General features: G+C 39.3%; 1 protein-coding gene across 1 annotated transcript in view; it reads left to right on the top strand.

The window, feature by feature from the left end:
* kcnh4b (potassium voltage-gated channel, subfamily H (eag-related), member 4b) overlaps positions 1–12,173 on the top strand; it is a 47,390-nt gene that overhangs the window by 15,047 nt on the left and 20,170 nt on the right. Inside the window, exons 5-8 of the mRNA XM_075457609.1 lie at positions 7,825–8,065; positions 10,087–10,244; positions 10,872–11,073; positions 11,918–12,112. Of these exons, the coding sequence (XP_075313724.1) occupies positions 7,825–8,065; positions 10,087–10,244; positions 10,872–11,073; positions 11,918–12,112 (796 nt within the window). The remainder of the gene's footprint in view (positions 1–7,824; positions 8,066–10,086; positions 10,245–10,871; positions 11,074–11,917; positions 12,113–12,173) is intronic.

Below are 12,173 nucleotides of genomic sequence, written 5' to 3' on the forward strand. Positions count from 1 at the left end.
CACCACAAGCTTTAGCTTCCTGATGTTAGCTACCTCAGGACTGATTCCCTCACAATGTTTTAAAGTTGCAGTGCTTATCTTAGGGATACTTAGGATTTGATAATACTGTATTCCATATCATCAAATGTTATGTAAATGAACCAAACTTCATTTTACTAAACTTACAATTTATTCTCATTCTTAGGCCGCAAAACTGTCACTACAGTGTGTCAGCGTTTTTATAAAACAGGGCTGTAAAGCTGCTACAAAAAACAGTTAGATAATGTTATGGAGTTGGTTGATAAAGGCTTATCCCATATGGATTTAAAATGTTTGCCTGCCCTTTTAAGATGAGTGCGTGCATTTGACTTCATCTATCTTTTAAGTGCATTTGGGTCTCAACAGGCTTTTTACTGGGATTAAAAAGATGCTCGCTAAGGCCTGCCTGATAAGGACTTGTTGTATTTCTGCATAACAAAGGCTGCAATATGCATTAAATTAAAGAGTCATGCTTAACTCTTAATAATAGAATTCACGACAACAAGCCACCGTTTTGCCTCAAGATGTAAATGGGAGCGTTTTTTTCTCATGAAGCACCATTCTGAGACAATCCCACTGCTTCTCTGCAGAGTCTATGCTCAAATTCTGCACTTCACAAAGCAGTGTTTCATCCCGATGGGCTAAAGGTTATACAGAACTTTTATGGTGCAAATGAATTCTTAAATCTGAAAACCAATGAAGCGTTTGTCTGACTGACTGTTATGACAGTCAAATGCAAAGAAAGGAAAGAAAAAAAAAGAGTAGCTCATATGTGGTTTTTAGGGATCAATTCACTTATTAAGTACCTGCAACTACAGTATTTGTTCATTTTAGTTTCACTTGTTTCGTTTCAGTTGAGTGGCAGAATTTTTCATAGTGACTCTACTGTTTGAATATTCCTCTTACCAGTTAACTGAACTTTGAGCTTCCTCTGACACGAATATTTATTTTTGGAAAATTCACTCTTATCATACAAACATTTTCCACAGATCACATTCTAAACTAAAAACTGGCTTGTGTGTGTTGGAGGCTACTAATAATTTACAAAGTCAATAAATAATCATATTATACAACCAAGTCTCGCAAAATTGGACTGCAATCGATAAATCTCATAAACAAAATCGTATTTGCAAAAGAAAACAAATACGATGTTGAGAGAGATATTTTACGATTTCATGAAAAATATTTGCTCATGTTGACTTTGGAACAACTCAAAAAAGTTGGGACAGGGCCTTATTCTACTAACAACTGTCTGTTAATGTCTGGGACCTTTGAGACAGGAATGTTGTCCCATTCTTGTCTGATACAGGAGTCTAGCTGCTCATCTAACTGGGTCTTCTTTGTCATAATTTGTGCTTCATGATGCACCAAATATTTTATGCTGCTGAGAGATCTGTACTGGAGTCAGGCCAGTCCCCAGACCCTCTCTTCTACTACAACGCCATGCAGTTGTAATAGAGTCATTATGTGGTTTAGTATTGTCTTGCTGAAATAAGTAAGGCTTTCTCTGAAAAAGACATCATCATGAGAGCATATGTTGCTCTAAAAAACTGTACATACCTTTTAGCATTGATGGTCCCTTCCCAGATGTGCAAGTTGCCAGTTCTCATGTGGACTAATGAACCCCTATACCATCAGTGATGTAGGCTTTTAAAATGGCCACTGATAACAAACCGGATGGTTCCTCTCCTCTTTACTCCTGAGGATACAGCATCTATGTTTTTTCCAAAAAAATGATTGGCTTTAGTCGTTTCCCTTGTGCACAGTGATGTCTCCAGATTCTATTCATTTTTTGATGATAATATGATGCTCCATAATGTGTAGTTGCAGGTTTTTTTTTTTTTTTTGCATATTGCTGAACCTCTGGCCATCTTTACTTCTGTATCTTTACCTCTCAACCTTTATTGCCAAAAATAACCATTTTACCGTGCTGAATATTTTTCCAGTGGGGATTAAATTGCTCTTCTCCAAGCCAGTCAGTATAAAGAGTATTTTCACAAGGGGTAAAAGAAGAGTTGCAGAGTAACTAAAACTTAAATTGAAGTCAAAATCCACAAGCCAATGATTATTATGCATTCTGCAGCCATGTTTTTAGTAAATACAATACACACTAAAGTGAAACACAAGTCAGTGCTTTTTCCTAATTTATTTGTAGTCTGATGCTTAGCCTGAGATGATGTAGTCCATTAAAAATGTGAAAAGCAAGTGTTTACTTCTAATGTTGATCATTAGAAGTAAATAAAAAATAAATGTCTTTAATAAATGTCTTTAAAAATGACCCATATCGCCATTCTTTTTTAAACAAGTTGACACAATTTGCTGAGGTCTTACTGAAATGGATGAGGCAGGCTTTGGTTGAGTGGGGAGTAGCGACTCCTGACTCTGCTCAGGGATAACGACCGTGGTACTACACTGGCTTCTCGTTACCATAGCAACAGCTGAGGCTGCCGCGGGCTTATTAAACCCGACTCAGACCCCGAACGAAATGGAGCTCATTGAGAGGTTCAACCTTTATGGATTCAACAGGACGTTGAAGGTGTAGTAAATACAAACACAATGAAGTTATTCCTTCAGTCATACCAAAAGTAGGCTACTCTGACTCTCTAAATGGATATAGATAATTACTCTATTAATCCCAGAGAGAAACAGTTTGGGTTTCTAACTGTAAGTTCACAACAGTTACTTGTAAACGACGGAGCAGTTACCGGACCAAGCTGGAGATGAACACAACGCAACACGTTGCAATGCATCTAAACATTTTGTATATATTGATTACATTAAATAATTGTACTTGGAGACAGGTACTCACTAAAGTGAGAGTACCGACCAGTTTTATCCACACAGGTTCACACGCTCCGTCCAACGGTGGAGTAACGGTTATATCCTCTATGGTTATATCGTAATCGTTCAGTAGCAATAGCTCCTTGGAAGTTGGTATAAGTCGTCTTCATTACATGATATTAACGAAAAGAATATTGTTAATTTATATGTATGTTGCTCCCTCTTGGGGGAGTTTGAAAAAAATATGATTCATGTGGATGTTTTATTAAACGTCAAGTAAGGCAGGTATCCTCAGCGATGGCATATTGACTCCCCTTGTGAAATCTAGTTTAATTGTGGCTGTAAACTTACTGAGGACAATAGGGGAAAAGCTTGCTTTCTGTTAAAGGTGATAGAGAATGGTTGAATGGGGCATTAATACTTGTTCTGTGATGTGATATGTAGCCCAAAAAAAATTGGTTGGGTCTGTAATGGCTCAGAACCTCCCTAAAAGGCTCTCTGAAACAGCTGTTACTATGCTGGGTTTAGAATGCGTCGTTTGCCCTTATTGGCGTCGTTTCAGAGCTTATCTGGCAACCTCATTATGAAATGCAGGTAAGTGTTGGCGCTATTCGGTTGCCGTTGCTTGACTGGCTGCCCTTGCTCTCACTGAAAACAGAGCTATAGAGTAATACACTGACTGAAAAGAAAGCTCATCAGATTAAGAATTCGTTTTATTGCCATTGTTAGTGAACAGTGTTCACTAACTAGGAATTTGCTGGGGCGTAAGGTGCAAACATGTAACATAGGATATAATAATAAAAAATAAAGAATAAAAATATATGAATATAAAATGTACAAGGTGTGTTCAACAATACACAGTATCCAATATACAGAGCAACAACAGTGCAGCTTCATTAGTGCAATTTTAATGATGGTAAAGTGACTGGGCAGGTTATGAGGTGATAATGAAGTGTTCACACGTCCAACTGCAAGGGGGAAAAAACTGTTTTTGTGATGGGAGGTTCTGGTCCGAATGGACCGAAGCCTCCTGCCCGAGGGGAGTGGTGCAAATAGAGAAGGGTCAGCTGTGATCCGACCTGCTCGCCCCATAGTCCTGGAGACGTGCAGCCGATCATCTTCTCAGCAGAGCGCACACCTCGCTGCAGTCTGTCTGTCCCTGTCGGAACTGCCATCTACTGGGCAAAATTCCGACTGCGATTGCTGAAAAAGTGACATCACTTTTTCACAAAAACGGATTGGGGGATATTCTGGGGGATATTCAAAAAAGGGGAGTACTTGAAACAGAGGTTCTGACACTTGCTGGCACTTCGTGTGTACTCCCCACAGCACAGACGATTTTGATTCTCTATCCCCTTTAAGTGAACCAAAAACATCCCAGCCTCACAGCAAAACATGAAATGGTCAGGGAATCTTAATTGATTTGACACAATTTTTGCTTTTTTTGTATCGCTAATAGACACGAAAATGACTAGCCTACACAGCATGTTTTCATCTCATGGACTGTTGCATCACATTTAAAGCCTGCATTTGGAGGTCAGAAGGATTGGATCTTGAAGCCACAAACAAACACAAACTTGTTTTTCTATTTTTATACAAATTCACCACTGGCATAGTGGACTCAATAGCTCCTTGCCCTAACCCTAGCCATCACAGATAAATACCTAATACTAACCCTAAGCCTAAACCTTACCCCGATCAATTCTAACCCTAACGCTAAAACCAAGTTTTGACCCCCCCAAAAAAACTTAAGCTTTTAATTAGCTTTAAAATGTCATTCTTTTACACAGTAAAGACTAGCTTACTTGGTGACTGTTTGGCATGAAAAAAATCCCTGGTTAAGTTTAGGAAAATATCAGCTCTTGCACTGAAAAGAATACTGTAAAAATGCAATGCATCTAAATATGAGCTAAACACAAAATACAAAAATACTAAATCAGAGGTCCTACAGAAATACACAAATTTGAAAGGAATGCTGGATGGCATGGATGGACAGTTGAATGAAATTAATTGAAAATCAAACTACAGATTTTTGTGTTAATCAGTGTGAATGCAAGGTTTTATGCCACAGTTGTGTGTAGTCAGGACCTAAGGCTCAGGAAGCAGGCATGTAGAGGAAATAAATGTGAGATGATATTAGCTCGGTGGAACAAAGTCCACTTCAGCCAGATAACCAGTGGATATAGAACTGCTCAAAAGTTGGCAGATTCTGTCTCTTTTCTCCCTCATCTCCATCCTCTGGTGTTGTTTTTTTTCCCTGTCTTTGCTGTGTTTACTACATTTTCTCTCACTCTCCATCTGTCTCTCTCACCTCATCTTTTTTTGTCCTCATCCCTTTGGATCCTGCCATATCTCTCCACACTGTCTGTCACTCTTCCCCCATTTTTTCTCTCGCTTAAGTAATTTCTCTCACTTCCCATTCCTCTCTTAGCGCAGCTGAAATATGGAGCCAATCTCCATAATTACTTTCTTTTATTTTTACATGTACAACTTCTAAGTGCTAAGAACACAGGGCCTCCCTTTTCTGTAAGTTTACTCTTATATCTGCTACGATTTGAAAGGACACGCTGTTTTTTGGAATTTACTTTTTCTTCTGTATTTTATACATTTAAGAACAGTCCATTTACCTGCAGTACAGTGCAGAGTATTTTTATACTATAGCATTGCTACTTTTTCTTAGGTAAAAGATATACTCCGTCCAGCTCTAGCATACTATTAATATCATTTTTCGTTGTCTGAGTCTCAAACGGTTAGCCAACAATGTGGCCCGCTGCCTCCACGCCAAGCGAGCCGTATATGTTCTGACTAGATTTCTATTTGTAGCCCATTGCCTTGACAGACAAGGGAGTAAAAGGGAAGAGCATTGTACATTTCCACAGCACTTTATGTTGCTTATTTCCAAATCTGCCACACACCACATAACCTCCACAAAAACATGTTCGGCTTGTTTTTTTTCCTTTTTTTCCAAAGGTTCCTTACCTAATCACAAGCACTCTGAGAAATTGATTGTCCTTTCGTAAAGATTTGATGCTGCGAGCCCATGAGTATCAGCTACATAAATCAATTCAAGGCACGCTGACAAAGAAGCACAGAGTTGATTTCATGTTGCTCCATTTCCCAGGGGAGGAGTGTTATTAGTTATTAGCTTGTTTCACATAAAGGGCATATCAGTCTTATATTGAAGCGAAACATTCTTTGGCATGACCATATGCACAAACTAAAGTTTGTAAACTAAAGTTTGTGCATGTGGCCTAAGCTCTCATGTTTCACTTTCCTCCTCTTTGTTTGAGTTTTCTTCCCATTATTATCGTTTTTTTTTCTTATCTTTACACCCAAACATACTTTCAGACAGGGATTTGTTTTGTTTGTTTGTTCTAGTCTGCTGTTGTTGGGCAATTTAGTGAAGGAGAAATGAAGGGAACACCCTTTAGAGTATTTGGAGACAGTGTGAGGATGCTTCGTAATTATCTAATAGTGCTACTGCTTGAGTATGCCAAGTGTATCTCCTTCCCCCTCAAGCATGATGGGAGGTGTAGTAGAAAACAGTAGCCTAAGCTTTGGGCTGCAGCTACTGTTAATGGCATGGGAAGAGCAGCTGTGTGCCCGTGTCACACAGTAAAAGGCTTTTCTTCTCTAATCACTGCTCATGTGTCCGCAACGAATGCCAAAGGTCAGCCGCGCGTCATGACTTCTGTGATGCAGGGAAAGTTTAAAGGACGGTCTAGCGTTTGCAGACGCGGCTTGATCTGTCACTGAAGTGGTCACAGATGTTGGTAGTAGTGAGCGTTGTTTTTTTTTTATCTGCTAGTTTTTCCACTTTAAGTTTAAATGACTTTAAGCGGTGAAAACCAGCAGACTGAGACATACAGGGCTTAAAAAGCTTTTCAACCAAAGTGTATTATGGCAAGCAGCCATATTCAGTTTTGAACAGTGTCTCGATGTGAGCAATTTACTTTCAAACAGCAGAGTAGGTCATCTCTCCACTATTTTCTTTTTCTCGAGGTACAAGAAAAGTTTGTAAAGGTTACTGAATAGAATAAGTTTAGAATAAGGTTTCAAATGAAAGTTGGCATATGAAGTCGTAAGGTTGAACGACTTAATTTGCCAGGTCTTGTTTCTGAGCCTGCCTGTTTGTGAAGTAGCCACGTTGTTCATTACTCGTTTATCTCTCCTTTCCGTTCCCGCCATGCCACTGTCAAAGGTATCTTCTCTTGTCTCCTGAACATGGTTTTTAGGCTATTTTGTTTTTAAGTGCACAGCCCCATTTGGAGAGCTGCAGCCTCATTAAGTGCTAAATGGCATCTCACACGTCATCTACAATGTTTTCGGCAGGTGGATTTTCTCAGTAAAATGTAAGAAAGAGAGACACACTTTCGAAACCAACAGCAACGGATGGTCAGTGTAGTTGTTACTTGTGTTTCCCTTTTATAGTACAACTTTCATTTCACTGTACTGTGCCACCTGAGACTTAAAACACTAATGGTTTTTGGAGGGGTGAAGTTCAGCCATGTATGAAATTATTAAGCTCCATTGTTGGTAATAAGTTTCCCCCTCGCTAACCACAATTCTGTCTCTGTCATTTATATTGTTCCTGCACAGCCTTATAAAAGGCTTACTGCTGTCTATGCAAGGCTGTCAAGAAGAGATTACCAGCAGCATTACCATATCTGTTTCACTTGAGTTGCTGCCATAGTGAATCATCAGTGGTCAGCGCACAAGAGAGGGTGTTGACATTTATATTGTCTGTTTCTGAAATATCTTGGCACTGAAATGTCCATCTGATTATCATTTATTTTCACAGAACTCCACCTCATGACCATCTGGTTATCACATTATTAATGCATCTTGTCTAGTGTGTTTTGGATAGCTATCAGCTTCATCTTAAAATTCATGAGGCTATTATAACTGGACGTTCAACCTCAAGCAGGTCAGCCACTTTGTCGACCACTTCAACAGAGTTGTTAAAGATTATCTTTGTGGTTCCACACTTCACTTTTTTTCTTGTTTGTTTGTTTGTTTTTACAGAGCATGGCTGACAAGCCTTCATTACCAGAGTACAAGGTGGCAGCAGTGCAGAAGTCACGCTTCATTCTGCTCCACTACAGTGTGTCAAAGGCACTTTGGGACTGGCTCATTCTGTTGGCTACCTTCTATGTGGCTGTCACCGTGCCCTACAATGTCAGCTTCACACCACACGATGACTCCGTCACAGCTGAACGCTCCACAATCGTCAGTGACATTGTAGTGGAAATGCTATTCATCTTAGGTGAGTACTGAAAAAACTATCGGGAAAAATAGTAGCTATAGTAGATATTCAATGATGGAATACATTTTTTTTTTTTAAAGTATTTCTATGTATGAGATTTCATCTCTAAATTCATCCACTTTTTGCCAACATTTGCTACATGGAAACAAACACAACCCAAGCTTCCTTTTCCCAGGAGTCAACCCTTGTCCCAGGCAACCATGGTTTTTAAGTCCCTTGAGGGTGTCCAAGGTCTCTCAGAGACTCCTCCCAGTGTATAGTGTTTGGTAAGCCTCGGGAGGAAAGCACCCAAGTGAAGAATTGAGGTGGTTGAACTTGAACATGCTCCTCTGAGAGCAGATGAAGGAGAGTTTGGAGTTCATGTCAAACTGGGGAGAAATAGACACAGAAGCTTACATTTGTTTGATTTAAAACCCCCTCAAACTTCAATTTAGTTATTTATTGTAATTTCTTAAATTCACCTTAATATCTGCTTTAAACAAGGCATGACAGCCCAAGACCCTCAGGGAATATGGTATGAATCAGTTTTTTCTTAATTTCAAAAATCATTCTTAACATCTTACCCCCTTTAACATCTCTTACCTGAAACTGAATTTGGAAACTGAATGTGAGTTTTGAGCCCCCATCTCCTCACATATCAACAGCTGGGATGACAGATGAGGTTTCACTGCATCAGACCACACACACGTAAGGGACTGCTTGTTAAGTGCTCGCCACAGTCTGACAGTTAGGTCAGATGATCTGTCGAGCACACCTCCTGATCCATATGGATGCTTTAAAACTATGACATATTCCAGCCGTTTAGTATTTTCCCCTTAGTATGTACATGTATTTCCTCCCTATGCATCTTTTTAATTTCTGCTGTTATTGTCAAGTTTGCAGTGTAAAGCTCCTGTTTCATACTTTTAGATATGTGGATGACAACAGGCCCGGATGCAAAAACATGTAAATAGTCTTAATAAAGCTGTGAGTACACATAAAGGCAGAAATGTGCATACTTTTCTTTTTGCCAGAATTATAAATCCATATGTGTCTATGGTTCTCTTCTATAAATCACATAAATGGTAAAACTATACACACATGCGTTGAATGGATGCAATAAATTTAACAGTAAGGAAGAAGTGCGGTTTTACTGAACGTGTCTCTGTTTTTATATGGTCTGTTTTTTTCATCATGAGCAGAAAGAGAAACTAATCAATGAAAAAGTACCTGAAACATCAGCTCTGTAAATTCAGAGCAGAAGACCCAGCAGAGGTAAACAAACAAAAAAAGAAACTGCAAGATTATAAATGAAAGGCCTAAAAGCTCATCACAGCGCTGAAAGACAGTATTGGGATAATGGGCAAAGCACTGGCAAAGCTGTCTTATCTGCAGTGGATGAACACATAGCATGGGCACTGGAGATGACCAGGGGGAAGATACAGATGTAGAGATGGAGGGTGGTATGTAGGCTGTTTTCATCGATAAAAACCTAAAGCAGTGCATAAACCAATTTTGTCCCCATACGGTAAATCAAAATGATCTCTAAATACGCTCTTGTTCTCATTAGCAAGGTCTTCCACAGCCATTACACTGATCATGATACTCTGCTGCAATCATTCGCACCGCCAACAATAAAATACAAGTATATTAGATCTTATATTTAATGTTGTCCCTTCTGTTTTAATGTCCATTTCATCAAATAAGGGTTTAATTTATCTAAAAGTGTATGTCCACGTAGTCTACACGGCTCTGCATTCTTCAAAGTCTCACAGCAGCACATTCGTCCTTTTAATCAATACCAGTTTGTGAATAAGAATTAGTTTTAGTGTCTTCCCATTTTCATGCATCTGGCACCTGACGTTTTGGTCTAAACTATATATCCCTCAAGTTAACCAGTGGAACTAGAGATGAATCTCAGCTTGTAATCAGTTATTCTTCTTTTTACTATATCGTCATCCAGCCTCATCAATACAATCATAATACTTGTCAATTTGCCCTGAAATGGCTTTCAGTCTCTGGAGATAACTTTGTATTTGCAGACATTATCCTGAACTTTCGCACCACCTTTGTGAGCCAGTCAGGCCAGGTGGTGTATGAAGCTCGTCCCATTTGCATACACTATGCCACCACCTGGTTCTTTGTGGACTTGGTGGCAGCCCTGCCCTTTGACTTGCTGTATGCTTTCAATATCACAGTGGTAAGTGCTAATATTCATTTTCAGTGTTCTTTTAATTTCCCTCTATAACTGTAGACAAGACCAACGAACTGATTATTTGTTATGATACTCCACTAAAATATCAATTTATCTTGAAATATGCTCTTTGAAAATGTAGTGTCTGGCATTCAACAAGGCTGCTAGTCTTACTCTGTTTGACAAGTACAAATCAAACTGTGAATTTGACTCAAAATCTGTGGATCATAAAATAAAATGACTACTTGGTTTTTCAATGTTTTTTTCCGGATGAAAAAAAAAACAACAACCGTTTTTCTATGTCAAACTTAATTGACTTAGAAAAGTACACGCGCAATGACAAGTATTTTCAATGAAGAACTGTTATTCAATCCTATCATAAATTAAAGGAACCCTTCCAGGTTCATGCTGCTTGCATCCAATGATTTTTCAATATCTGTTGTTTTTCCATGTTTGATTGAGCACAAAATGGGAAATTGAAAAACAAACAAATATTAAACAAAATACTTTTATTTAGTTTTACCTTAAGAAGTTGAATATTCAGCTTTGCACATGCATAGTTGGTGTGCAGAGCAGAGGAACTGACATTTTCTCCATTTTTCTCTCTCACTCTCAAATGCTTCCCATGTTCAGACCTCCTTGGTCCATTTGCTCAAGACGGTACGCCTTCTGCGCCTCCTTCGTCTTCTTCATAAGCTGGACCGCTACTCTCAGTACAGTGCCATGGTGCTAACCTTACTGATGTCAGTGTTTGCCCTGCTGGCACACTGGATGGCCTGCGTCTGGTACATGATTGGACGCATGGAGATTGAGACCACTGAGAACTGGGAAATAGGTGAGTCTAGTTGTAGTATAAAGACAGGTATAACAGCAGGGGAAGTTTCCTTTTAACTGTATTTAGTCAAAAACCTATTTCTAACTCCATTCCTCCTTAATTACAAATTCGATTCAGATGCCATGTGAGTCAGTTGTTTCTTGCAGAAAGTCCAACAAATACCACAGACTGCATCTTACCAATTCAGCAAGTAGACTTTTCTCATTCTTGTGTCCCCAGTAAACTATAAATAGTACGGCTCACCTATTCTGTTCAGATCTAATGAGCTCTAATGAGAACTGTATGAAACAAGATCAAATGCCTAAACAAGCAGGTAGTGAGCAGGGCACACATTTTTTGTTAGAAAATGGATTCTAATAAAAACTCAGAATCCTGCAAGCTTTTCTATTCTATAAATCATCTGATTAAAAGCAGACCTTCTTTTATTAATACAGCTGCCAGTGTCAGATGTTGCAAGCGTTTTTCTGATTTATTACTACAAAATACTGTTGTCCTTCTTATCATATAATGTGTAAAGAGCCACAGATGTTGACAAGCAACCATCGGCATGTGTGTAACATATGTATGTTTTTAAGAACATATGTTTTCATGCTTGCACATACATTTGTGTGTTTTAATTAGGACATGGCTTTATTTATCTTAGGAGAGGTAATTGTGGCCTGTCCTGCACCAACAAACCAGGCTCTTAACACTATATCTTCCTGACACATAAGTACACACATACAGAACAAGACATACACTTTAGTTTCTCTTCGGGAGGATATAACGGTATCATACTGTAGCTAGATAAGAGCCATCAATTTTGGTCACTCTTCTCCTGTGCTCTCCTATCTGTGCTTTAAAGGATGGCTCCATGAGCTGGGCAAACGTCTGGAGACTCCTTACATTAACAGCACAGTGGGCGGCCCGACAGTGCGCAGCTCCTACATCGCTGCCCTCTACTTTACCCTCAGCAGCCTGACCAGTGTGGGCTTTGGAAATGTCTGTGCCAACACTGATGCTGAGAAGATCTTCTCCGTCTGCACCATGCTCATCGGCGGTATGTCTGACACCAGGTTGTCATTCTCCCTCTGGCGTCCTGGCATAAAAGCTTTTCTCCA

This window comes from Odontesthes bonariensis, chromosome 23 (assembly GCF_027942865.1).
Source record: "Odontesthes bonariensis isolate fOdoBon6 chromosome 23, fOdoBon6.hap1, whole genome shotgun sequence".
In the NCBI taxonomy this organism is placed as follows: domain Eukaryota; kingdom Metazoa; phylum Chordata; class Actinopteri; order Atheriniformes; family Atherinopsidae; genus Odontesthes; species Odontesthes bonariensis.